General features: G+C 40.0%; 1 protein-coding gene across 1 annotated transcript in view; it reads right to left on the reverse strand.

Moving 5' to 3' along the window:
* The window catches only part of LOC145766057 (mannan-binding lectin serine protease 1-like), an 81,374-nt gene that overhangs the window by 25,763 nt on the left and 30,145 nt on the right, over positions 1-25,466 (reverse strand). Inside the window, exons 4-6 of the mRNA XM_082577711.1 lie at positions 2,351-2,512; positions 2,179-2,282; positions 929-1,024 (exon numbers count right to left, since the gene is read on the reverse strand). Coding sequence (XP_082433837.1) covers positions 929-1,024; positions 2,179-2,282; positions 2,351-2,512 — 362 coding nt within the window. The remainder of the gene's footprint in view (positions 1-928; positions 1,025-2,178; positions 2,283-2,350; positions 2,513-25,466) is intronic.

Genomic DNA, 25,466 nt, shown 5'->3' on the forward strand with positions numbered 1-25,466 from the left:
TACAGATGAACGGATCCGGGAAGCAACTTTACAAAAGGTACCATTAAAAAATCCCCTTTGAGCAACAAAAGAAAAAGGCATATAATAGCGAAATTAACTCATCGGTTTGCAACGTCCGGATTTAGCGCAGAGGGTTAGGGCGGTGATAGGTGGGTCATTTCATCGATGTGGGTTTGATTCCCACCAGTGCTATTGCTCTTTTTTCTTCTGCAATTACCAAACAAACTTCGAAGGGGATTTTTTAATGGTACCTTTTGGAAAGTTGCATCCGGGAATCTTATGTTACAATTTTCCCACGAAGAGATTATGGTTTACCGCTGTGACCACAATGAAACATTTTGTTCAAGGGCTTGTCGGACAGTATAAAACGTGTACATATGGAACATGTATAACGCAATGTGACGGTGTCGACAAAACTTTCTCTTCAAAAAAGTCATACGATATTTAAATAACTCCATTCTGTTTTGTTTTTAGTATTGTTTGTTTTGTAAGTTTAAGAGTTTTTCAGAGTCAATCCTTTAAAACTATTTATTTCAACGTTTCTTTGATGTAAAGTGTCAAAACAATGCCTTGCAATATACAAATATGAAAGCAATGTAAAATCTCTGTTTTTTATTTGCAACTAGTTTCTTGTTTCACTAAATGCATTTCTGAAGTGTCCCACTGCTCACTTAAGTTAGGTATCACTGAGACAGTATAGTGCGATATTTAAAAATTCAAAATAAACATTAAAACATTAAAAAAAAATTGAAGTGTTTTGAAGATGTGAGCAAAAGGTGGAACTTTATACAAAATGTGGTTTGGTATATATTGTTTCTAAATCATATGAGTTATTAAAGAAAAAGCTATTTTTGTCCCATTGATCCCTGATCTCCCCGTTTTACAAAGCATTTTGTCAACACAATTTTTTCCAATATCAAATTCGAACCTTCAACCAGTCGTACACGCAACCACTTTCTTCCGGGTGATTTTCTATTTGAAAATTTGTATCAAATTGAATGTTTAAGGATTTTCCTTCTTCAACCTGAAAACATTTTCGTGTGTTACAATGTATGAGACAACTTATTCAGACATATGTTTTGACATATAAATTTAATTATATTTTAACCTAAACTTAGAACTGAATTAGAAAATTCATCATATGATGAATTAAGAAAAGACTTTAAGCAAATAAGAAGCACCTGCGGCAAACAACTACGTATTTTTGAGGCGAAGATTGCATGATTTTATTAGCAAAGCCTCGTGGATTTCAGCGTCAAATTCGGTGAAACATTTACGCAAAACTCTAAAAGATTTTAAGGATGGTTTGTTGTTTAAACATGATTGGCAATCGAATATGTGGTCTTATGGCACTTCTTCTGTTCAAATTAGTTAAATCTAAGTGCTCCCTCACTCTCGTGGTTGTTTGCCGCAGGTGCTTCTTATTTGCTTAACGTCTTTTTTTAATTCATCAATGATGCGTGTTTGCCTCGCGGAATTAACCGCCATGTGATGTGCCTTTCTCCTTTGCTTTGCCGTTTCATTCTTATGCATTTCGTTTTCAATTCATTGTATAGATCAGTTATTTATTTCAATGTAGATGTAAAATTAGTTATTTTTTTGTTACTTGAAAAGGGCTAACATGTGTATGGCCGAAAACGTTTGTAGTTGATAGTTTATGTTCAGTCTAATATATTATGTTAAATGCCGTGTGGTTGCTTGGTTTTATCTGTCTATTCAAAGATCACCACCAAGCTTTCATGTTTTACCCGGGTTTTACCAATTGGATTTTCTCATAGTAGAGCTATTAAGATTGTCTGAAACAATATTTTTGTCGAATGTATGGACTACAACCAACAAACAAGTTAGCTGATATTTTCCCTGATAGCCCAAGCTACTTCACTAAGGTCATCAAGAGTAAAAGCAAGATTTTGGAATAAAAATAAGAAACTAAGTTAGGAGCCATACGAGAAAGATTTATTTTTTAATGAAGTACATAAATATAACCTTGGTCTCTGAAAGCATTTCATCATCGTTCTTTATTTTTCTCTTACTTCGTATTCGTGAAGGAAAATCATTAGCCTAATCGTAGCCTACTTGGGAATCGTTGACACAAGATATGTGTAAGAGATTCAGAATTTATACTTTATTTTTGAAACACCACATTTAGTGACTTGAAGGAGTATAGGTTATGCTGACCATTATTGTCCAGTCACAATCGGTTAGCCTGGGATACGGTAGTGGATAATCTGGACTGAGAACAACTCCTTCATCGGAACTTATCATGGTGTTCTTGCACGATCCTGAAGTAAAAACAATACTTGAAGTATTTTTCGTTTGTTGCGAGAAAATCCTGTTGTCGGCCAGTCACCTTTGCAAGTATGCCGGTTGTTATGAAGTTCAAATCCATGCCTGCATGTGCAGTAGTAGGACCCGGGCACGTTCACGCAGAAGTGGTTGCAATAAACTAACTCGTCCCAATCTTCCACAGTTGTTTGAACCAACCTTCGCATCTCTGCACATTCGTCCTTGTCTGGAAATAGACATCTTTGCTAGTTAATGCTTTTATGGGATTTACTTAAACATTAATTTGTGACGTAAGCAAAGCGATTACACTTAAAGTATAAAACTAACCCGACCTTCAGACTTTTTCAATTTTATTTTTTATTGCTGGCGCGAAAATGAAAGAACGATAAAGTAAACACAAAAATTTGGCACCAACAAAAGGAAAAGATGGCAAAACCAAAAGGTTTAAAATATGCATCGCTAAACCAGTGTTTGGAAATTTTTCAATTTGTGCAGCCACCAAACTTACTTATTAGTAATAAAAAGTAGAAATACAGAGGACAAGATCAGTCACTCCAATAAAAAAAAAAAAAAAATACAACTTATTATGATGTTAAACTTAGAGTGAGCGGTCGTTATAACTGCAGAGAGAAAAACAAAACAAACAACAACAACAAAAAACATACTGAACAAGAAATAAAGAAACAAACTTTTAGGCAGACTTACACCAGTGATCACTTTAAGCAAGCTAACTAAAATAAAAATAATTTCAAGCAAAATTTGATTCTTCTTGCTTATGAGGCAGCAATTCAGGTAACATCTCCCAATTGTTGCAACCAGAGCAGTGTCTTCATATCAGGGTCTATGAGATTCACATGTTCTTCAGGTCGAAATATTGGACAGTGATTTATGATGTGCTGTGCTGTTTGACAGTCACCACAAATACAGGCTGGTGAGTCACACAATCCCCAGGTAAACATATTGTGCTTGAAGCAACCAACACCAGTACGGAGGCGATTCAGAGTTACCCATTCTTTTCTTGGAAGGTCTGAGCCAGGTGGTACCGTAGTGTCTGGTGTGACTTGGAACTGGTTGGGCCGTGAGATGGTTTCCCAGCGGTCTCTCCATGACTTCATCAGGTCGAAGTGACCTTCATGAAGCGCCACAATGTGTCGAGAAAATGGGTGCCTGGAAGGCAGGCGTTGACGTGTGAGCTGTTGTGCGTCAAGGACTACATTGTGGAGGAGATGGCGATCATTGACCTCTGCCTTTAATGCGAGCCGTATGGTAGAATTCTCTCTGCGTAGTTTTGGTGGGGCGTTGCCTGAAAGCATTGGTAGTAAGTCTGTAGGAGTTGGACGCAGGCATCCAGTGATTATGCGCATGGTGTCGTTAAGGGCGATGTCTACTTTTCCTGCGTGTGTGCTGCGGCACCAGACTGGAGAAGCATATTCAGCAGCACTGTACACAAGCGCTAGGGCACTAGTGCGCAGTGTTGGGGTTTTGGATCCCCAAGTCGACCCAACTAGACATCTGAGAAGGTTGTTTCTTGCTGATGCTTTGGCACGAACTGAGTCACAGTGTTTTTTATACGTGAGTTGCAGATCCAAGGTCACTCCCAGATATGTAGGGCAGGGGTCATGTCGGATAAGGGTTCCATCTAGGGGGACTCGTAACTGGCGGCCAGCTTCCTTGTTGTTGAGATGGAAAGGTGTGATGGTGGTTTTAGCTGTGCTGAGTTTTAGTCTCCAGTCCTTTAGGTATTGTGAGATCAGCTCCATATCCTCGGTGAGGACATCCTCTACCTTAGTCCAATTTTTGTTTGTATATAGTAGGGCCACATCGTCTGCATAGCTGTACTGTGTGGACTTTGTCTGGGGAATGTCGCTAATATAAATATTGAATAACATGGGTGCTAAGCAAGATCCTTGAGGAACTCCATTCCTTAGACGACGGGGGCGGCTGGATTGTCCGTCGCTAGTTTTCAACACAAATGAGCGGTTTGCTATAATGTTAGCGAGAAAGCGAACAAGTTGTTTGTCAGGAATTTTTTGTAGGAGTTTAAGCACTAGGCCTTGGTGCCACACTGTGTCGTAAGCAGCCGTTAAGTCTACTAATATGACACCGGCTTTATTTCCCCTCTCGAAACTATCCTCTATGTCATTGGTCAATTTAGTTGTTTGATCGGTTGTACAACGCCCATGGCGGAACCCAGCTTGTTCTGCGGGAAGTTGCGGATCAATGACTGGTTCAAGGCGTGTCATAATGAGCCGCTCAAGAATCTTGTAGGGGACACAGAGGAGAGAAATAGGACGATAGCTCTTGGGGTCGTCCAACGGTTTTTTCGGTTTTGATAGGGCAATCACGCTGGCCTTCCGCCATATCTTAGGAATTATGTTGCGGTTGAGACAGATTGAATAAAAGTTTTTAAGCCAGGAAAGACATGTAGGGCCGCAGTGTTTTAAAAACTCTGGTGGTATGTGATCGGGTCCTTGAGCTTTGCCACATTTCAGTTGTTGGATCGCCGTTTGCAGCTCTTGGGTAGAAAAAGGAGCTGACAAAACGCCATCAACACTCGGGGCACTCCAAAGTCTGCTACACTCCTGTTTTACTTTAAGTTCGTGTTTCTTGTCAGCACCAGGGAATTTTCCATTAGCTAGAAGTTGGTGGGCAATGCTGTTGGCTGATACAGGGCAAGGTTTAAATGGTTTTGAACTGCGGCCAGTGAGACGGTTGAACGTCTTCCATGCCTTCCTGCTGGAGTGAGTAAAATCGATTGATTGAACTGTATCCTGCCAACGCTTTAATCGCTTTTTGTCAAGACAGTTCATCAGGTCTGAGGCACTGACTGCAGCATCTTCATTTGAGTCAGCGCTCAAAAAGGCATTGTAGTGTAAGTCACATTCCTTGTCCCAAGTGGGAATGAATTTGTGACGAACCCCACGAGGGACTGTCTTCTTAGCTACCCGAGAGAAGATATTGCAAAGGGCTCGGTAGGATGCGTTGATGTCGGCAGAGGTGGGTTGAGGAAGTTTGTTTATCTCTTTATCAACCTGTTGTGTAAACTTTTCCCAATTTGCCTTTTGAAAGTTCCACCTTTTAACTGTTGGATTTGTAGGGACGGGTGCGATGGGGTTTGCTGGGGTAATCAGTGATGGCCGGTGTTGTGATTTTGGAAATGGGTCGAGGATCATTCGCTGTGGTATTGGGCCAGCTAGATTGACAAAGGCCAGATCAGGGTTAGTTATAGAGCACCACCTTCCGGAGCGGAAGCTGTTAGGCTGTTTGGGGTCAAACGGTAGCTGGACACCGCAGGTTGATGCCCAGGATTCTAAAGCTAATCCGTCTTGGTTTGAGTGTTGATAGCCCCAGGTGGTACTGTGACAATTAAAATCTCCAGCATATATGCATGGCGCCAGAAACATGGGAAGAGAGGTTAGCTGAAGTTTAGCGAGAGGTGGTTTGTACAGATTAATTACAGTTGTACCATTGATTTCCGTTGCTGACCATTCCAATGCAGAACTAGGGTGGGAGGAGGACACTGGTTTCCATTTTATAGAATCTTTTACAAAAGTGGCAATACCGTGGATGTTACTACAAATTTGTGCAGCCAATGTGTATCCGTGAATTTTCAGAACAGCACTGTTGGTGGCGTGTGTCTCCTGTAGAAGAATAGCCGTTACTTGGTTGGCCTTCACTATTTGTTCTAAGATGTCGATTTTAGACTTGGTCAGGCCTTCCACATTCAACTGCAGCAAAGTGATGCCTTCCCATACGACAACCGAAGTTGCCCGCCCTGAACAGCTATTAGACATGAAGGGCGCATGCTCTGGGTCGACGTCACTCTGTACAGGATTGAGTTGCATGGAGCTCTGTGAGCTACAATTGCAAAATTTGATTGAATGAAGCTTGTACGATACTTGAATATAACTGGCATAGCCACAATACCAATCAGAAGCTCGTTAAAAACGATCTCTCCACGAAAAGAAGCCTATAGCTACAATGGATGTTACATTGTAAGAATACACGCTAAATACTGAATAATGCAAATACATTAACAAAGAATTCACAGCAATAAGTCATTATATTATGAAGTTCCAAAGCATTTGCAAAGTTAATCAGGTGAGTCAGCAGCAGTAAGAAAGCAAATCAGCTGCAGGAGTGCAGGATGTAGGGACAAAAGTAGGCTACCTTAACTTTCATTCAAATATTGGAATAAAAAGACATGGAATTTTAAGAATAGAGTCATTGATCATACGTGCAAAAGTGTTAAACTCAATAATAAAACAAACGGAGAGTAGACTATTGTAACTGGTTAGCTCAACAAACAGCATTTCACGGATGGCGATTACCAAGGCATCATCATATTTATTAAGGTTAGGCCTACTTTGAGTATCGACAATGCTTTTAGGAAGATCATTCCACACTACTACTACTACAGTATCATAGCCGATGCGCCATTGATGAACTAAATGCTCAGTTCGTAAATTCTTCCAATGTTCCCTTTGTCGTGCATGTTTGATACCTTTTATTTGTGAAAACTGAGGGAAAAGAACTACACGTGTTCTCTCTACCAGTGCGTAAGTCGAGCTGATTAAACTTAACATAAACACGTTGCAGTCAGCGCAAGAATGTAGCTTCTGGAGAATTGGACATTCCTCGCGCTGATTGCAACAAGCAGTGCTTCCAGCATATTATTGCAAATACTGCAACACCTCCCCCTTAAGTTCAATGACAATACAAAATACAACACCAAAGTTAATACATTCCACCAGGCAGGTTAAGGCCAACTCGGATCTTCAATAAGTCGATTCGGTCTCTTAACCTGTCTGCGCGGTCGAGCAGGCAAGTCCACGTTGACACTAGCGAAAGGTCTGACATTGTCCGGCGGCTCAATGGGCCAGGGGATAGACGCAGATATTCTTCGTCGAAAGAATCTGCGGTTTCTAATTAATAATCGGCCGCTAGCAGTTTTAACAGAGTATTTCCGGTAGTCGTCCACAGCGACTATTTTCCCATAAATGTCCCACAGTCCGGTGTTCAAATTTTGTACGGCGACGTGAGTTCCGATCGGGAATTCAGGAAGACGATGAGCACGATTGTCGTAGTAGGGTTTGGTGTCTTCAACGGACATCTCTTTTCGCTTTTCAGCTTGTTGCCTCTCGCTCTTCCATTTATGAGAGAAGGCCCGATGATGTACTGGAATGGTGTCTTGAGTCGGTCGTCCGTACAGTTTCTGAGCAGGTGACAACCCGTCCTTCCTGCATGGCGTATTTCGATACTGCATCAAAGCTTTTGCTAGTTGATCTTCGTCGAGGTAGCGATGCGTCCATGAACGACGAATTAACTTTTTCATGCTCTTTACGGTTGCTTCAACTTTCCCATTAGATTGCGGATAGGTTGGAGTAGAAGTACGATGCCGCACTCCCCATTCATGAAGAAATTTGGTGAATTTCTCAGACTTGAATTGGGGTCCGTTGTCAGACCAAATAACATCTGGTATTGCAGTGCGAGTAAAATAGTCACGTAAAGCTTTGATGATCACAATAGACGTAGTGCTATGCCTCATGAAATAAATCGACGGCCAGTCTGTAAAACAATCTACCATAATTAGATAGTGTTGTCCATTAAATTCAGCTACGTCAATCGCTAGTTCCTGAAAAGGGCAAATAGGTTGATTTCTCAACACCATTGGCTCTTTGCACAACGAGGGGAGGTCATCTTGACATTTTTGACACGATAAAATTACGGTTTCAATGTCATGGTCTATGCCGGGCCAATAAACGGCCAAACGAGCGCGTTCCCTGGTACGGGTAACGCCTTGGTGAGATTCGTGTAAATTAGCAAGTATCTCACTTCTAAGTTTTTTCGGAATGAATAATCGACCACCATACACAATAAAGTCATTGTCAACTGATAATTCATGCCGTATCTTCCAAAAGGGTTTCAATGTATTAGACAATTGAGATTTATAGTTGGGAAATCCATCGACGATGATCTCCTTTAGTTGGCGATAACATTGGTCGTTTGATGCGACTTCTTTGAGATTGACAAGCCTTAAATTTAAATCTACGCAAGCGTTGAGTTCTGCAAACCTGTGCACAGATTGGATACCGTTTTCTGCTATTTCATCATCTGGTGTAGGGTCCGACACGGGGCTTCGAGACAGGGCGTCAGCGGCTTGATTCGACGCACCTTTTTGCCAGTGAGCAGTGAAGTTGTATTCCATGACCTTCATCCTCATGCGCTGTAACCGTGGATTTTCGATTTCATCTAAACGCTTGTGGTTTAAAATCGAAATTAAAGGGTTATGATCAGTTATGACGTCAAAATGAGGCAGGCCTGCAAGAAATTTGTGGCATTTTTTTATCGCCCAGGTGACATCCAGCATTTCTTTTTCGACTGTGGCATACCTAGTTTCTGTATCCGTCAGAAAGCGCGATCCGGCTTGAACCGTACGCCAGGTGCTGTCACTGCATTGTTGAAGTAAAAAGCCTAGACCACTGTTCGAGCTGTCAGTCTGTAATCGCGTAGGTTTGTTAACGTCGTAAAAAGCAAGAAGTGGGATTTCAGACAACGCTTTTCTCGCTTGTTTAAAACTTTCAGTAAATTCCGGAGTCCAGATAAATTCGTTTTTACTGCTAAGCAGGGGTCTTGAAGGGAATAAGTACTTGCTTACAGTTTTGCTGTTGCTAGACAACTGGTTAGCGAGGCCAAAAAACGAACGTAAGTCGGTGACGTTAGCAGGTATTGGGAAGTCACTAAATGCATTACACAAGGAGCTATCGATTTTATAGCCTTCCTGGGATAGTTCGAATCCAGCAAACTTAATGCGTTGTTGACAAAATTTAAACTTTTCCTTATGAAGAGAGATCCCTCGTTCTGCACATCTTTGAAGAAATTTTCTTACTCTATTGATGTGATCGGTTACTTTAGAGTCAAATATAATAACGTCATCTACTATCTTTCGACAGTTGTCTAATCCAGAGAAAGCTTCATCCATTCTTCGATTGTAATGTTCAGAGATTGAGCAAATACCAAATGGGGCACGTAGAAATTTGTACCGGCCAAATGGAGTGATGAAGGTCGTTAGCAGTTGGCTATTGTTTTCTAAAGGACACTGGTAGTAACCCTTTAAAGCATCAAATGTTGTGAAAAAACGTGCTTGTTCTGCATCAATGTCGGCTACAGCTTCAGCCGGCGAGGAAGATGTATAACGTTCACGTCGCACAAATTTATTTAACTTGGAGAAATCAACGCACAATCTAATATTATCCGAATTCTTTTTTGGTGCGACCACGATAGGTGCACACCATTCTGTAGGTTCCGTCACGGCCTTTATAATGCCTTGAGATTCCAGAAGCTCTAACTCTTCTTTTAATTTATCTCTATAAGCATAAGGCACCACCCTAGGGGTACTCACACAGAATGGTTGCGCTTGATCCATTATGTCAATGCGAAATTCTTCCCCTTTCATTACACGGATCTTTCCATCAAAGACGGTTGGAAATTCTTCGACCAAGTCGTCCAGTGTAGTGCTCGTCGTTGCTTTCCGTGTTACACTATTAATCTGCTTAGGATAAAACGATGAGAGGATTCGCAAAGTTTTAGCTGTTCTCCACGAGATTAATATGCCGCCTGGAATAGAAGGAAAAATGTGTAAAATGTCTTTAGTAGTTACCTCACCCAGCGTCAGCTGTACTTTGAGCTGGCCAATCTCCTTCAGTATTGATCCATCGACTGTGTATATAGTTCTTGGTGCTGTGGCACGACCCATGTTCCGTACGTCTTCTCCTAGCAAACGTAAGGTCGTTTCATCGGCGGCCGAGATATCCGCTCCTGAGTCCGGCAGCACGGTGATTTTCGCCGATCCATTAGGTGACCTAACTTCCAAATTTACTCGTGGTGCGCTACCGATTCCACGTAGTGAACGCGTCGTTTCTTGAAACGTCATCAATTTTAGAGCTTTATCTGCCTTATTAGTGCTTAGTAACTGCAATTTATTACCAGATCTTGCCATGTGGTTTTTACATTGAGCCGAGAAATGGTTAAGTTTTCCGCACTTAAAGCAGGTTTTATTGCAAGCTGGACAGTCTTTTAAAGTTTTATGCCACGGGCGGCCACACATGCTACAAGTTGAGCTTTCTTTACTCGCCGTTGTCCCTTGAGCCGTCTGAGTAAAATTTCTTTTGTTCCGCTTGTAGGCCGAAGCGTGGTTTACTCGATCTACTGTAAGGTCTGCTCTTTGCCGACGGGCAGATTCGCGAGCTCGACAAATTATTACGCATCTGTCCAGTGTTAAAGGCTTCTCTCTCAATAACTCTTCGACGGTCTCTTCAGCGTGAGTTCCTTCCACGATTTGATCGCTCAAGGCTTTGTTTGCGCATTCTTCATTGCAGTAATTATAGGTTTTCACTAAGTCACGTAACGATACTAAATAGTCATCGAAAGACTCTTGCGGTCCCTGCAGACGTTTTTTAAATTTCTGCGCTCCACTGTTTCGTTTATAGACCCCTTCACATAGGCTTTCAATGCTTCTATGATACGTCTAGGGTTTTTCTCTTCGTTTTCTCTCAACCCCAAATTGCTAACGACGTTGGCGGTTTCTCTTGAGAACGAAAGTCTTAGTACATTGTAAACTGTGAGATTACCTTTGGCGGCTAACCCAGATACTGCTACATAAGCGTTCCATTCTTCTTTCCAAGCGTTGAAAGAAGCGCCTCTGTCAACTTCCAGGTCTAGCCTAGGGACGTCGCTTTTTCTAAACGTGTAAGCCATTTCACTTTATTTTTTAAAACGATCGTTATCCTGTTCGCAGCGTCATGTTTGATACCTTTTATTTGTGAAAACTGAGGGAAAAGAACTACACGTGTGCTCTCTACCAGTGCGTAAGTCGAACTGATTAAACTTAACATAAACACGTTGCAGTCAGCGCAAGAATGTAGCTTCTGGAGAATCGGACATTCCTCGATTCCTGATTGCAACAAGCAGTGCTTCCAGCATATTATTGCAAATACTACAACAGTGCATTGTCCCAAAGTGTTCTTGGTTGGCTGATTGATGTATTTCGTTGAAAATTAGATATAAATGTTGTTCGTTCCCTGCCACGAGCACGTCTCCCGAGAAGGCAACCGCTTAGACAAAGATTTTCGAATTCTTTTTTTCTGATGATGTGACCGAGAAATTTGAGTTGACTTTGAGTTATGTTGTTCAATAGTTCCTTATCTTGATGTACCTGGTTTGTACCATTCCACACTATAACAAGACTAAATTAAACGGTTTGTTGTGTTAAGGGTCTTTGAGTACAAGCAAGGGAAAAAACGATCATTATTCCTTGTAGAAATAGCCTAGAGTACACTTTATTAATGCAATGGAATAAAGAGTTAAAACATTTTAGCTCAGTAGTTAAGCGCCGGGCTCAAGATCACGCAGCGCTGATTCCACTCTCGAGGTGTGCTCTTGAGCAACGCATTTCAGGACTGCTCTCCATTCAGCGGCACCTAGTGAATGAAATAATTCCCCGGCAAACAACTCTTCAACAATCGAAAACTTCACTCTGCCAATCTCGGTAACCGGCCCTGCGTCAAGAGCCTGTACAAGTATGCGAAAAGTGTCTTTCGCATATACCTATCTCTAAAGTATTTTTATCACTGCACATTTTCTTTGAAAACAGTTAGCTACATTATGCCATATGCAGTGGCGTAAGCAAGGGGGCATTGGGCCATGGCCCCTTTGAAAAATGTTCATTTTTAGCGTTGTTGTGATTGTGTAGTGCAAACATGCTATTGTTCAAGAGTGGTCTTGAGTAGCAGAGTCATATTAACCGCCCCTCGTACCCCCAGGGAAGGTCACGGTTGTTTAGGGGCCCACTCATTTCAGTTTATTTAATGTTTTTTTTCGCTATTTGAAATGAAACAATGTTGTAAATATTGCAACAGAAGCTCAATATTCAATATCTTAAATCAAGCAAGACCCTAGTTACTGCTTTCCAAACCCCGGTTAGTGGACCCACATTTCTGTTTAGGGGCCCAGGCCTACCCATAGCCTATTCATATTTAGTTGATGCAGCGTTTTTGTCGATTTTAAATAACAAATGTGACAATACTGCTACAATATCTCGAATTTCATAGCTTAGGCTGCATCCATCGGGTTTGTAGCCTATTGATCATCATTTGGAATGACAATTTTAAATCAGCAAAATCAGTAAATCTATGTTATTTTGTTGGAGTTTACAGAAGAAATAATACCACGCTGTCGCTTTCTTAGAAAACGTTTTTTAACGGTTGATAACACAAGTCCTGTCCAGAAATAAATGCTGGTGAAACGTCGAATGGAAACGAAAACAAATTGAAAAACTCCCATTTGTTAACCGGTATAATTCATATTGCGTAAGATTACACTGGTCAACACAACTTTTTTTGCATGGAGTTTTTCAATGGATTTAGGGTAATTTGGGACGCTGAATCCGAATCTGGTGTTAGTTTTTGCTCATCACATCACGTTTTTGAGATATGAAAACTTTTTTTAAATTGATATTTTTAGCGATTTTAGTTATAAAATTTATGTTGCGTTGAAGCCATCCGTAGCCGAAATTGAATAATGTTTGCAATGGGAGACACCTGTTTCCTTAAGAATGCTTTTCCAAAACTATTTTTGTGATTGCACCCTTTTCGATCATTATTGACTGCAGCATACAAACACTAAATAATTGAAATATACTTAAAAAAGTACAATTTGAAGCCATAGGCGTAACCAGGGGGGGGGGGGGGCGAAAGGGGCCATGGCCGCCCCCAAATTTTCAAAGTTTGGATTCCAAAGTTGAACCCTTTGTTGAAAATATAATATAATTTGTATAAATTTATATTGTTTTTCAAGACATTTGTCTATTAGCACCCCCAGGACTTGTTTTAGACAAACAGAAAGACACCAATAAATTTTGCAAATCGTAAATCGCGCAAAGTTTACGTGATTTATGCTTCTTTTAACTAATCTGTGGAAGCAATTTCAGAATCGCTTATTCTGTTGGTTTTTTTATAGTTTTTGTGTAGCTAAGTTTTTTTGTGTTCTCTAATTTTAGCCGCAATTTTTGCCCGTTCGTGTGTAACAGCTACCTTTAATAAGTTAATAGCTATTTATCTGTCTATCAATTTCATACAAATATTACCCTGAAAGTGTTTTGACTATGATTACCCTGAAAGCGCTATAATCCATTATTTGAGTGTAATTTTGCAAAAAAATTTCGGGAGAGCATGCCCCCGGACCCCTAGAATACGCGTGCCTTCGGCACGCTCTAACCCCCATCACCTTTATTGCTTCCCTTGCTTAACCCACCAGAAAACGTTTGTTCTTTGTCGTTCTCTTCAATTCATCAAATACTTGGCCCCCCCAAATTTTTTTCTGGCTACGCCACTGTTTGAAGCAATATGCTCATCACAGGTAAGGCACCACCGAAAAGCTGATTTTTTCTTAGTTTTTTGTCTTTCTCACATAATTGAATTTGCAGATTTAAACTAAACATATGCAAGAAAAGATAATGCTGTCACCTAAAAACCATTTGCATAGTGCTGTAAAATCCAAAGCATATCTTGGTGCAAACAAACGCAGTCACGTTAAGACATCAAAATTTTTTCTTTTTGTAGCTGATCTCTTATGAACTGCATCAGGGACATCTCTCATCAAACCCCAGCAGTAATCTGCCATCATGTTGCCGTTCCATCGACCTTGGTAACGTTTTTCCATCACTTTGATGTCCTGATGGAAACGCTCGCCTGTGGTATTCGTGTGTGACGTAACAATGACCCACTGTTGCCGTCTTGTTATCGTATGTGCAATGATCAGTTTAGTACTGTAGTTCTCGCTTAGTGGTTGCTAATTGTAAACTGTTGCTCGATTGTACATAGTATTGCTAAGCTGTAGTTCTTTCACAATTCAGATATACAACATGGCGTCGCCGGCATTTTAAAGCCGAGTCAAGAGAAAGCTAGAAGGACATTAAATTTGCTCATAGCCTAGATTTATTGTCAGCTGAGTTTAGCAAGTTTTGGGTTAGCATAGGCTACCTAGTATTTCTAATCATGCCAAAGTCGCGCAAAGAATTAGAAGCTGAACTTCAAGCAGCTAAGAAGAAAGTATCTGAATTAACTGCAGCGCAACCCACAGACACTGAAGCTGATGAAATGGCCGCAAGCTCAGCCACCCCAGCATGGCTTCAACAATTTTTAAAATCGCAATTAGAAATGCAACATCGCGCTCAAGTGCAGACAGCTGAAAGTCAGCAACAAATGCAAAATCTAATTGCCCAAATGAGTCAGCCGCAAACGCCTGCAGAGATTGCCCACCAACTAGGCACAGTGAGGTCGGGAATCATAGATCCTCGAAAGCAGATGCGCAGAAGCCGCCTGTACTTAATGTAGGAGTCTCGTTAGGCGAATTTTCAAGATGGCGGAAGTCGTACAACGATTACGTCACAGTCTCGCAAGCAGCACAGCTATCTCGGAACAGCCAGTTAGCGTTAATGAGAAGTTTTTTCTCTATAGAAATGCGAGAAGCTCTCGAACATGTCTTACTCATACCTGATGACACCGAGCTGCAACCAGAAGAAGTTCTCGATAAAGTAAAGGATTACATTCGAAGCCAACGCAACATAGCCTTGGATTGTGTAGCTTTCGAAGAGCAGTGAAATATGAGTTTCGCCTGTGGTGGCGCTGCGGAACAGTCGTTTATATAAATTACGCCCTAACCAGTCGAGCTACGAGGTTAAGATTAAAAAGTTCGCTAAGTATAATTCTGCGCTAGGAAATGCTTTAAAAAGTTACTATACTTGGATCCAACCTGTCAGGGGCACTTTAAGCCAAAAAGAGCCATTTTGGAACCCATGAATTTTTTCAGATGTGGAAAGTCATCTTAGTTGAGATGATTTAGGTAAAAATCGCCAAGATTCGTTTCTAAATAGTTTACTTTCAAACCCGTTTTCTCTTAAAGATCAATCAGTTCAAGTTGGATATCAGCTGGTTCTTTGTCAATGTCTATGTTGAATGGCGAAGAGAATATATCAAACAAATGTGAATGAGATTTGAAGTCCTTGAAACGAGCCAAAAAATCATAAAATAATTTTTCAAGTTGGTCTGCAAATTCAGTAGACTTCTCAAGATGCATTTCATTGTCTTTCAAACTTGAATTGTGGAAAAGATTTCCTGTCTGTATGTGGGCTTTCCAAAGTGATAATTTGTTCATAAAGCCTTTTATGTGACCATTCATTTTATTTTCATACTGATTTTTTCGCTGCAATCTTGTATTGAGATCATTCAGGTACGTAGTTATATCAACCAAGAAAGCTAGGTTGCATATCCAAATTGTGTCTTCCATTTCAGTTATTGGGTGCCTTTTAAGTTTCAAAAATTCACGACTTCTTTCCGCAGTTCGTAATATCGTCGCAACATGCAGCCCTTGCTTAATCAACGCACGTAGGAAAAGTACAGTAGATCTTTATGTGCCGTGTTGAGATCATTCAGAAACTTTTGAAACTGACGATGGTTGAGCCCTCGTGCTGGAATGAAATTTACTGCCTTAATGACAGGGATCAAGACGTGTTTGAACTTTAAGGATATTGCGCACATGTTTTGCTGGTGAATGATAAAATGAAAAATTGCTATGTCATCATCGATTTGTCTCTCCCTCAAGGCGGACTTCAAGAGACGTATGAATCCAATGCAAGCTTCGGACATGGATCGAGCACCATCCGTTGCAATTACACATAAGCTGGACAAATCCAGTTCGAACTTGTCAAAAGCTCAATTACTTCAGTAAAGATGTCAGCACCAGTTGTCGTGCCCTTCATTGACAGTATAGTGGCAGAAGCTCTTCCGCTTCGTTCAAGTTTTTGTCCACTCCTTCTACAAATATTGCCAACTGTGTTGTGTCCTTCTGGTCCGTACTTTCATCGAACGCAAAACTCCATGAAACAAAGTTCTTATCCCCAAAGTGTCACTAATATCACAAGCAAGACCATCGATACGCCTCGCTATCATCCACCGTGCCAGACTTATTTTCTCGACCTCACTCTTCATTTTAGGACACATTTCTTTTGCTACATCGATAAAACACTGCTTCACAAAATTACCGTCAGAATACAGTTTCATAGTTTGAGGTATTCTCTGTGCAACTCTGTGCCTCTGATCTACTGACGTTCTACATACGGTAATTAAACACAATGGGATAAGCGGTGGCCGGTGGGAGATTTCTAAAATGGTTAACAGAAGGTGCGAAATGTACAATAATCCACGCTACAATGAATTGTTTGCACGTACCACACTAAACGAAATTATAAACACGTTTCGCGGGCCGCACACAATTCAAACTTGGCACATCTTTGCGGGCCACACAATTTTTCTTTGCGGGCCGCATTTGGCCCGCGGGCCGCACGTTGCACACCCCTGCTTTAAATGCACAATGAAAGCGCACTTTGCAAAACATATGTCATTCTAAGATTCTTGATACCAAAAGTAGGCTATTTTACCTTCTGATATCATGGGAATTTCTTACGGTCTCTAACTTGACAACAAAACTATAACAAACAAATCAATAGTTAAAACAACTCTAAACGTACTATTTTAAACACAAAAGCCACTAACTCAAACATCGGCCACCTTTCACCAAGTATGCATTGTAAAATAAGAGAACTTAAATTAAAGAACACCAATAAGCGTTTGCAATGGACCGCTGCCAGAGGTGGATGCGGGCACCAAATTAACACGTATTGCTTCACAGTGTAGATACTAACGACCTGTTTTAGCCTGGTGCTGCGAGTTCGCTGTGGTAATAGCGAATTGCTCTAGCTTTCGAAACACAGTTTCCTAGTCATGTGCTATGACGAATGGTGTTATAGTCGGTGAGTCGTTGTTTTATGCGGCTCTTTTGTTTGGCTTGAGGCTGCTGTCTTGAATGCTGTCTATTGAATTTCTGTGTGGTTAGGCGTTTTTGCTGTGAAATTATGTTGAATCAATTGATTAACAAACTAGGTGACGTAGCTCTTCCCCAGGGGCGCCGGAAGCGGGGGGGCAGGGGGGCAATTGTGCCCTTTTAAGGTCACGTAAGCTACTGTAAAATGATACTCACGACACAAAATTCTGTATCACAGTAGGTAATTAGCCTACGTCATCATAACATAGCATGATGTCCTCCCGTGCCATTGTTCTTTGTATATCGGACACTTGTATCATTACAGTACTCGATAATGAGCTGATGCATTATTGCTATATCTTATCTTAAAACTTTAAAACAATTGGCCCTTCAGCAACAAAAGTGTCCTTTTTTCATAATCCTTCCCCCCCAGTCAAAAACCGTTCCGGCGCCCCTGCTCTTCCCTTTCGGCACGTTTGTTGATCTTTGGACTCTGTCTACGATAAGACGTCTTGCATAATAACAAAAAAGCGTCAAACTGAAACGACAATAACAAAAGGGAATTCACTACAGTTTGTTATCAAGAAAGCGATTGTTATCAAGAAACCAGCAAACATTGTTTAGACATCGCTGAAGATAAATGGTTACATACAATCAAAGCCACCATAAACATACAGAAATTGATTCGACCAACCACTTAAATCCCATGTCATCAGCAACCTCCGACCCCTGTGGTATAGATTCTTTAACTATGCCCATTCACACTTATTCATTTTTGACGCTTTGTCTATGTAAGCTTATGGCAATGGACTGAAATTAAATTGCGGGTTTCTTTGTATTCGTTTTGTTGAACTGTTGTAATTTACTAGATGGATGCCCATTCACACTTATTCTTTATTGACGTTTTATCAATGTAAACTTACGGCAATGGACTGAAACTAAATTGCGTTTTTCTTTGTATTCGCCTTCTAAAACTGTTGTAATTTACTAGATGGATGATAAGGTTAATGTATTTCTTGAGTTTTGTACCAGTATATTGTTGGAAATCGTGGAAGAACACCAGTTAAGATTTAGGCTTGCAGGTTTTGATTTTAATATTATGTAACCATCTATTTAAAATATAATTTTTATGCGTGTTGATAACATCGGAGTTTGCTTTATTTGTTCATTTTACGTATTTTTCAAATTTTCTTTTTTTACATGTGTAGCTGAAGATGCCATTACTATAGCGAAATCGATTCTTATTTAATAAATAACACTAAGAGGTTAGATTGTTGTGCAAATGCCAGCATTTGATGAATGCAAAATAGCAGTATCATGTCAATGTACATTGTATATTACCTTATGGCGCATAGAAAAGGAAATTAACTTCCTCAAAAATTGTTTTTATTTCGTCTGTAATCGCACGTGAGTCAGTATTATGAAAAAATTCTGCAAACTACTCTTGCTTCCCTGCTTTTGGCCCTTTTTTAACTTTGCAATCTATATCGTCCATCCACCTCAAAATTAACACTAATTTTTATTGCATGAATGACCTGACAATAGCCCAGATGGACATTATTACATCATAGATGAGACAACTTCAAATGAAATTTATTTTATACTGCTTGGTTTTTTTTTTTAAAAAAGAAACTGACCACATAAACATCTGCTTCGTGTTTTGTAAGCGTTGCTTATTATTCGGCCAAAACACTTCTTTTATCACTGCGCATTTTGCAGTTTATCACTTCACAAAATAGCTATCACTGCGCCTTAGAATTAAGTATGAGCCTATGAAATGGTGGCTGGGAAAATTCACTCCATAAGTCTATAATCAACACGACACGTCGCAAAAGGGGATGAGAGCTTCATCAACAACATCAGGACATCATCATCTACCAGCTCATCCATTCCATCACCCACCAGGACAAAAAACAATAACTTAAACTGGATCTCAAACCTCAATCGTCTTAGGCTACTGTGTGATGTGCAGTCTGACCATAGAAAGAGCACAACACCTGCTCTCCTGGGCCACATCGAAACGGGTTTTTGCCAGAATAGGTTCTTTTATGTCCGGTTTTCTTTCTCCATCCTACTATTATTATTATTATGAGTGCTCATCCACATCAATATTAGAATTGGCAAATTCAATCTATAACACTTTTCATTAAGCTGTCATTCACTACAACATGTGTGCTTTTCTATTTTTGTTTTATTTCTTGCTATTTGTTTTTTGGGTTTTGTGGCCGTGCTAACTACTAATAAATAGCCTACTACATGATTTTCCATTTAAGCACGTTTTAGGATAGCGCGAAACATTACATGTAATATTGGAAACGTGCCTTTAAACTTTTAATTTATTTGAGAACTTGCCCTTTAAGTTTGTACCTTGTGTTTCACATTTTGCCTTACGCGTTTTCCATGACCTCTTGATTGGCCGCTGTTAAATTCGCTTACCTGACAGCGTTGCGACATTCTCCAACTCGAGTTTAAAATAGCAAGTTAATCGTTTTAGTGCCGCAGCTATGTGGGCGTTACGTTGCCAGTTTATGTTTGAGATTCAAATAAAGTTATCTGCTGGTCTGAGAGTTCGTCCGCAAGAGCCAGACGTAAAGGATAGCGCGAAACATTACATGGTGTCAGATGGATTCGACGCATGCAACAAAGACAGAAATGAACTTCCAACAAGGAAATGTTGCAGACAATTTTAAAAAATGGAGGCAGATGATCGAGTTGACGTTTAGTGGGCCTCTGTCTGCGAAGTCAAATGTCGAAAAATGCAGCTACTTGCTACTGTACATTGGACAGGAGGGCCGTGACATATGTAACACATGTACACTGACAGAAGACAAAAAGAACAATCCCAAATCAATTCTGGACAAATTCGAGCAGTTCTGCGAGCCTAGAAAGAACATTACCGTTGAACGTCACAAGTTATTCACTCGAAGTCAAGGACTGGATGAACCATTCGATTCGTTTGTTACCGATCTCCGTTTGATGGTAGGTCGTTGTGAGCTTGGCAATCTACGTGACAGCCTAATACGTGATAATGTGGTAAGAGGCGTACGGTCTGACGATGTACGCAAAAGATTGTTACAAGAACTGAATCCAACGCTGGAACGTTGCATCAAAATTGTGCAAGACGAGGATATTTCCGAACAACAAATCACTCACGTGTTCCCTGAATCCTCACACGTCAACTACGCGAAGTTCTCCAGGCACCGTCGTCACTTCAAGTTAGAAGATCGAAGACAACAAAGAAGTGGACCGAACTGTTCCAAATGCGGGTATAAGCATGGGAGGAAATGTCCAGCAGAAGGAAAAAAATGCCACAACTGTGGACGGCCGAACCACTTTTCTTTCGTTTGTAGAAATCGACCAATTCATCAGCTAACGATCGAAGACAACAATGGTGAGTCCTCATATTTTATCGGCTGCATAGACAAAAATGGCTCCAACCCTGATGAAATGTTTGTAAATATCTTAATGACTGACTACAATTTCAATGTGAAGTTTAAATTGGACTCTGGAGCTCAAGTTAACGTAATTCCAAAAAACGTTTATGAAAAGTTTTCTCACTTAAAGTGAACTATCTCCTACTAACGCTACGCTAACTGCTTATGGAGGAACCATCATTCACCCGCTTGGAAAAATATTCTTAAATGGCAAGTATAGAGATATCGTTCAAAATCACACATTTTACGTTGTAGATAGTCATTCACCGCCACTGTTTTGCCTAAAATCAAGTACTTCAATGGGTCTGATAAAAATTGTTTTACTAGTTGAACATCACATGCCGAAAGTCGCTGATAGATATCAGGATTTGCTTAGAGAATATAACGATGTATTATTTTGATGGCATTGGTTATTTTCCTGAACCTTATAAAATTGTAATTGAGGAAAATGCCACTCCCGTTAGAATTCCACCTCGACGAATACCAATAGCCCTACAAGACAAAGTTAAAGCTGAATTAGATTCATTATTTTCTCAAAAAATTGTTGAACCTGTGAACGAACACTCTGATTGGGTAAATAGTATTGCTATTACATGTGAAAAGAATGGCAAGTTGCGTTTATGTTTGGACCCGAGACCGTTAAACAAAGTTGTTAAGCGTCAGCACCACCAGTTAGGCTACCTACGTTTGAAAACGTTGCTTGTAACATTTCTGGAGCTAAATATTTTTCAATTTTGGATGCCAGATCAGGCTACTGGCAAATACCTTTAGACGAAGAAAGTTCTAAACTTACAACAATTTCAACAAGCTTTGGAAATTACCGATTTTTACGATTACCGTTTGGTTTAAAGGTTTCACAAGATGTGTTTCAAAAGCGTATGGAAGAATCCCTGCAAGGAATTCCGAAGCAAGGCGTTATTATTGACGACATTTTGCTGTGGGCTGATACCGAAAAAGAAGCAGTCGAGAACTTGAAAACAACACTTGATCGATGCAGAAAAGTAGGATAAAGCCTAACCTGGATAAATGCCAATTTGGTTTGTCCGAAGTATCTTACTATGGACATATTATTGGCGAAAATGGTATTAAACCAGACCCAAACAAAATCAATGCTATTACAAACATGAAGCCACCGAATTCAAAGAAAGAACTCCAAACTTTTTTGGGATTAATTAATTTTTTGAGAAAATTTGCACCACATTTATCATAGATTACAGCGCCATTGCGAAATCTCCTGAAGCAAGACACGTGGACGTGGAATTCAGAAAACGACGAGCAGTATCAACCCGTGAAAGACTACATCACAAGGCAACCAGGTACAGTTTTACAATACTTTAAACCGAAAAAATTGTGTGTATTCAAGTTGATGCCTCTAAAGATGGACTTGGTGCAGTGCTACTGCAACACAAAGGACCAATAGCTTATGCATCCCGCGCGCTCACACCTACTGAACAAAACTACTCTCAAACCGAAAAAGAAATGTTAGCCATCGTTTATGGTTGTGTTAAATTCCACCAGTATGTTTATGGCCGACATTTTACCATTCATTCTGATCACAAGCCTCTACAGTCCATTTTCAAGAAACCACTTTCAAGTGCACCACCAAGGCTACAACGCATGATGATCAAAATTCAGCCGTATGACCTCAACGTCGAATTTCGATCTGGAAAGTCTATATCGGTTGCAGACACATTGTCTACAAAGCACTCTGAAGACGTTGGTGAGCCCCAATTTGATACAGACAGCCAAGTTTTAATGATAGCAGAATCGTTTCCTGTTCAGACTGGCTGTTTTAAAAACATTAGAAATGCAACAAAAGATGACAGAACGTCACAAATCTTAAAGTATCTATTGAACAATTGGCCCAAACATACAAAGAGCCTTGATATCCATGCTTGTCCTTATTGGAAGCTCAGATCCGAGTTATCTTTGCATAATGGTTTAATTTTGAGAGGTGAACGCATCGTTGTGCCATTTTCTATTCGTAAAGAAATGCTTGAAATGTTGCACGCATGTCGTTTGGAAATTGTGAAATGTAGCCTACCCAAAAAGCCCAAGATCTGTTTTATTGGCCTGGTATGTCTTCTGATATTAATGATTTGATCTCTGTTTGTGACATTTGTAAACAACTGCAGTACAACAATCCCAAAGAGCCTTTAATTCCTCACGAACCACCCAGTAACCCATGGGAAATTGTTGGGCAGATTTGTTTCACTGGAACAATGCTAACTATTTAATTGTCGTCGACTATTACAGTAGATTTTTTGAAACCGCTTTGTTAAATAGGACCACTAGTCAAAACGTAATTCATCACATGAAATCCTTCTTTTGCAGACATGGTATTCCAAAAACCCTCCGATCAGATAATGGCCCTCCATTTCACTCAAAAGAGTTTGCGAATTTTTGTGACAGTTGGAAAATTAATCATAGAACTTCTAGCCCGTTATACCCACAGTCAAATGGGCTTGTAGAAAAGTATGTTCAAACTGCGAAACGTTTATTAGATAAAGCCAGCACCAACCGTGACCCTTATCTCAGTATTTTAAAATACAGAAACACACCCATTGGACTTGAAGGATCACCTGCTCAGTTGTTGATGGGGAGAAGATTGCGAAAACTAATACCAATTACAGAAGACCAATTAAAGCCCGTCTCAGTCGACCCCGCTTTTGTGAAGAAACATGGCAACATCTAACGGAGAAACCGGAGATATTTAATTGATGTGGAGCCGACATTTAAATTTAATCCTTTGGTTCCTGATGCACATGTATTTGATCAATTTAACGACGAGCCCAATGTGCCATGTCAAAATAATATGCCAGAACAGTATATGACCCGTTCTGGCCGGGTAGTAAAGCCGCCTGAGAGATATGGTGTTTGTGCAACCTAACTAGTAGTGCATATAGTGTGATAGTATGGTGGTACGTTCAGAGTTCGTGTTGTACATCGTTCAGATGATGTAGACTTGTGTTATTGTTGAAGTTTGCATGAGAGACAACGTGCTATAAGTTGTTCTTGCTGTTCACCCAAGCTTTTTGAAAAGTAAATTGTGTAGTAGATGTGATTTCGTTATTTCATGTGTATTTGGCAGTGTACCACTCTTCATAAGTTCAATTTAATCTGTTTGTGTATTGTTAAATAGTTTTCTTTCTTCAGACAAAGGGAGATGTAATATTGGAAACGTGCCTTTAAACTTTTAATTTATTTGAGAACTTGTCCTTTAACTTTGTACCTTGTATTTCACATTTTGCCTTACGCGTTTTCCATGACCTCTTGATTGGCCGCTGTTAAATACGCTTACCTGACAGCGTTGCGGCCGCAGTTATGTGGGCGTTACGTTGCCAGTTTATGTTTGAGATTCAAATAAAGTTATCTGCTGGTCTGAGAGTTCGTCCGCAAGAGCCAGACGTAAAAGATAGCGCGAAACATTACACTATTTGTTTTTTCGGTTTTGTGGCCGTGCTAACTACTAATAAATAGCCTACTACATGATTTTCCATTCAGGCACGTTTTAAACCTTTCAAGGTTTTGGCACCTTTTCCCGTTCATTAACGTGCTGGTAGGTCTATATCGATTTTTGTAGTTAGTATCTTTTTCGTCCCGGACGCGTTAATGACGAAAAATAAAATGATTGATTGATTGATTCTGCATGACATTAGTCCTGCCATGACATGGGTTCAGCCCCCCGAAATATGAAAAAGCTTGATGTAGGGGGGGGGCTCCTTCAAGCTTCCATTTTTTAGCTCTTCTGGCTGAACAACAACTTCTCGACTGAACAAGTAACACTTTAACAGCTTCTCACAACAGAACTGCAAAAAAAACAAGAACAACACTGCAGGGCTACTCAAATAATGTTAGCAAAGGTCCATTTTAACAAGTTGAATATTTTTGAGGTCCGGTGAATATTTCATATGCAACCACGAAAATTTAAACAATCAGTATCCTACGAGCACCGAAATACTTTTCAGGTAGTATGTACACGACTTGGATTTTTGTCTGACACAAACAAAGAATGATAGAGCTTCGGTAGAGAGTTTGTCTTGTTGAACCATAGGCATACAAAGCCAAGTAACGTGATCAACTTTAACATCTTCAAGTTTATTACATTATAGGAACACAAAACTACGCAAAAAAAATTAAGTATCAAACGTTTTCGACATCACAAGATGTCCTCTTCAGGAATAATATACATACAATTTAACTACATCTGAATAAAGTTGAAAAATATGAAAAATAGTTGAAAAATGTGCTACATTTAAATGGATACCCGTCATACTTTTTTGATAAAATATTAAAAGTTTTTTTGGATACGAAACCGAAAGATAAACCCGAAGAAGACGATATTAGCAACTTATTTGACCATTCTTTGTACCATTCTTGGGAAAAGATTCCGTAAGATTTTCAAAAAATCTAGCTAAAATTGTCAAAAAGAAATTTGATTGTGACATTTACCCTGTACCGGTATATAGAACGTTCAAAGTAGGCAGATATTTCCAGCTGAAGTCGCCTACGCCCTTTGCTCTATGTTCTAATGTCGTTTATAAATTCAGTTGTTTGCGTGATGCAAGCCTAACATACATCGGTATGTCAACAAGACATTTATCGACTAGAGCTGGGGAACACCTGAATTTGAATTCTATACAGAAAAGCGCAATTAAAGATCACATTTTCTCATGTACAGAATGCCAAAATAACGTTTCTATCAAGTAATTTGAGATCATGTCCAGAGGCAGGTCTGAGTATCAAACTAAGATCTTGGAAGCCTTGTACATAAAACGTCACAATCCACTTTTGAACAGACAATTGTATGCTTGCGGTTCGTCTTTCTTGCTTTCTGTATTTTAACACTTTGCTCCTCAAAGGGAGGCC

The sequence above is a fragment of the Aplidium turbinatum genome, chromosome 3 (genome assembly GCF_918807975.1).
Source record: "Aplidium turbinatum chromosome 3, kaAplTurb1.1, whole genome shotgun sequence".
Lineage (NCBI taxonomy): Eukaryota > Metazoa > Chordata > Ascidiacea > Aplousobranchia > Polyclinidae > Aplidium > Aplidium turbinatum.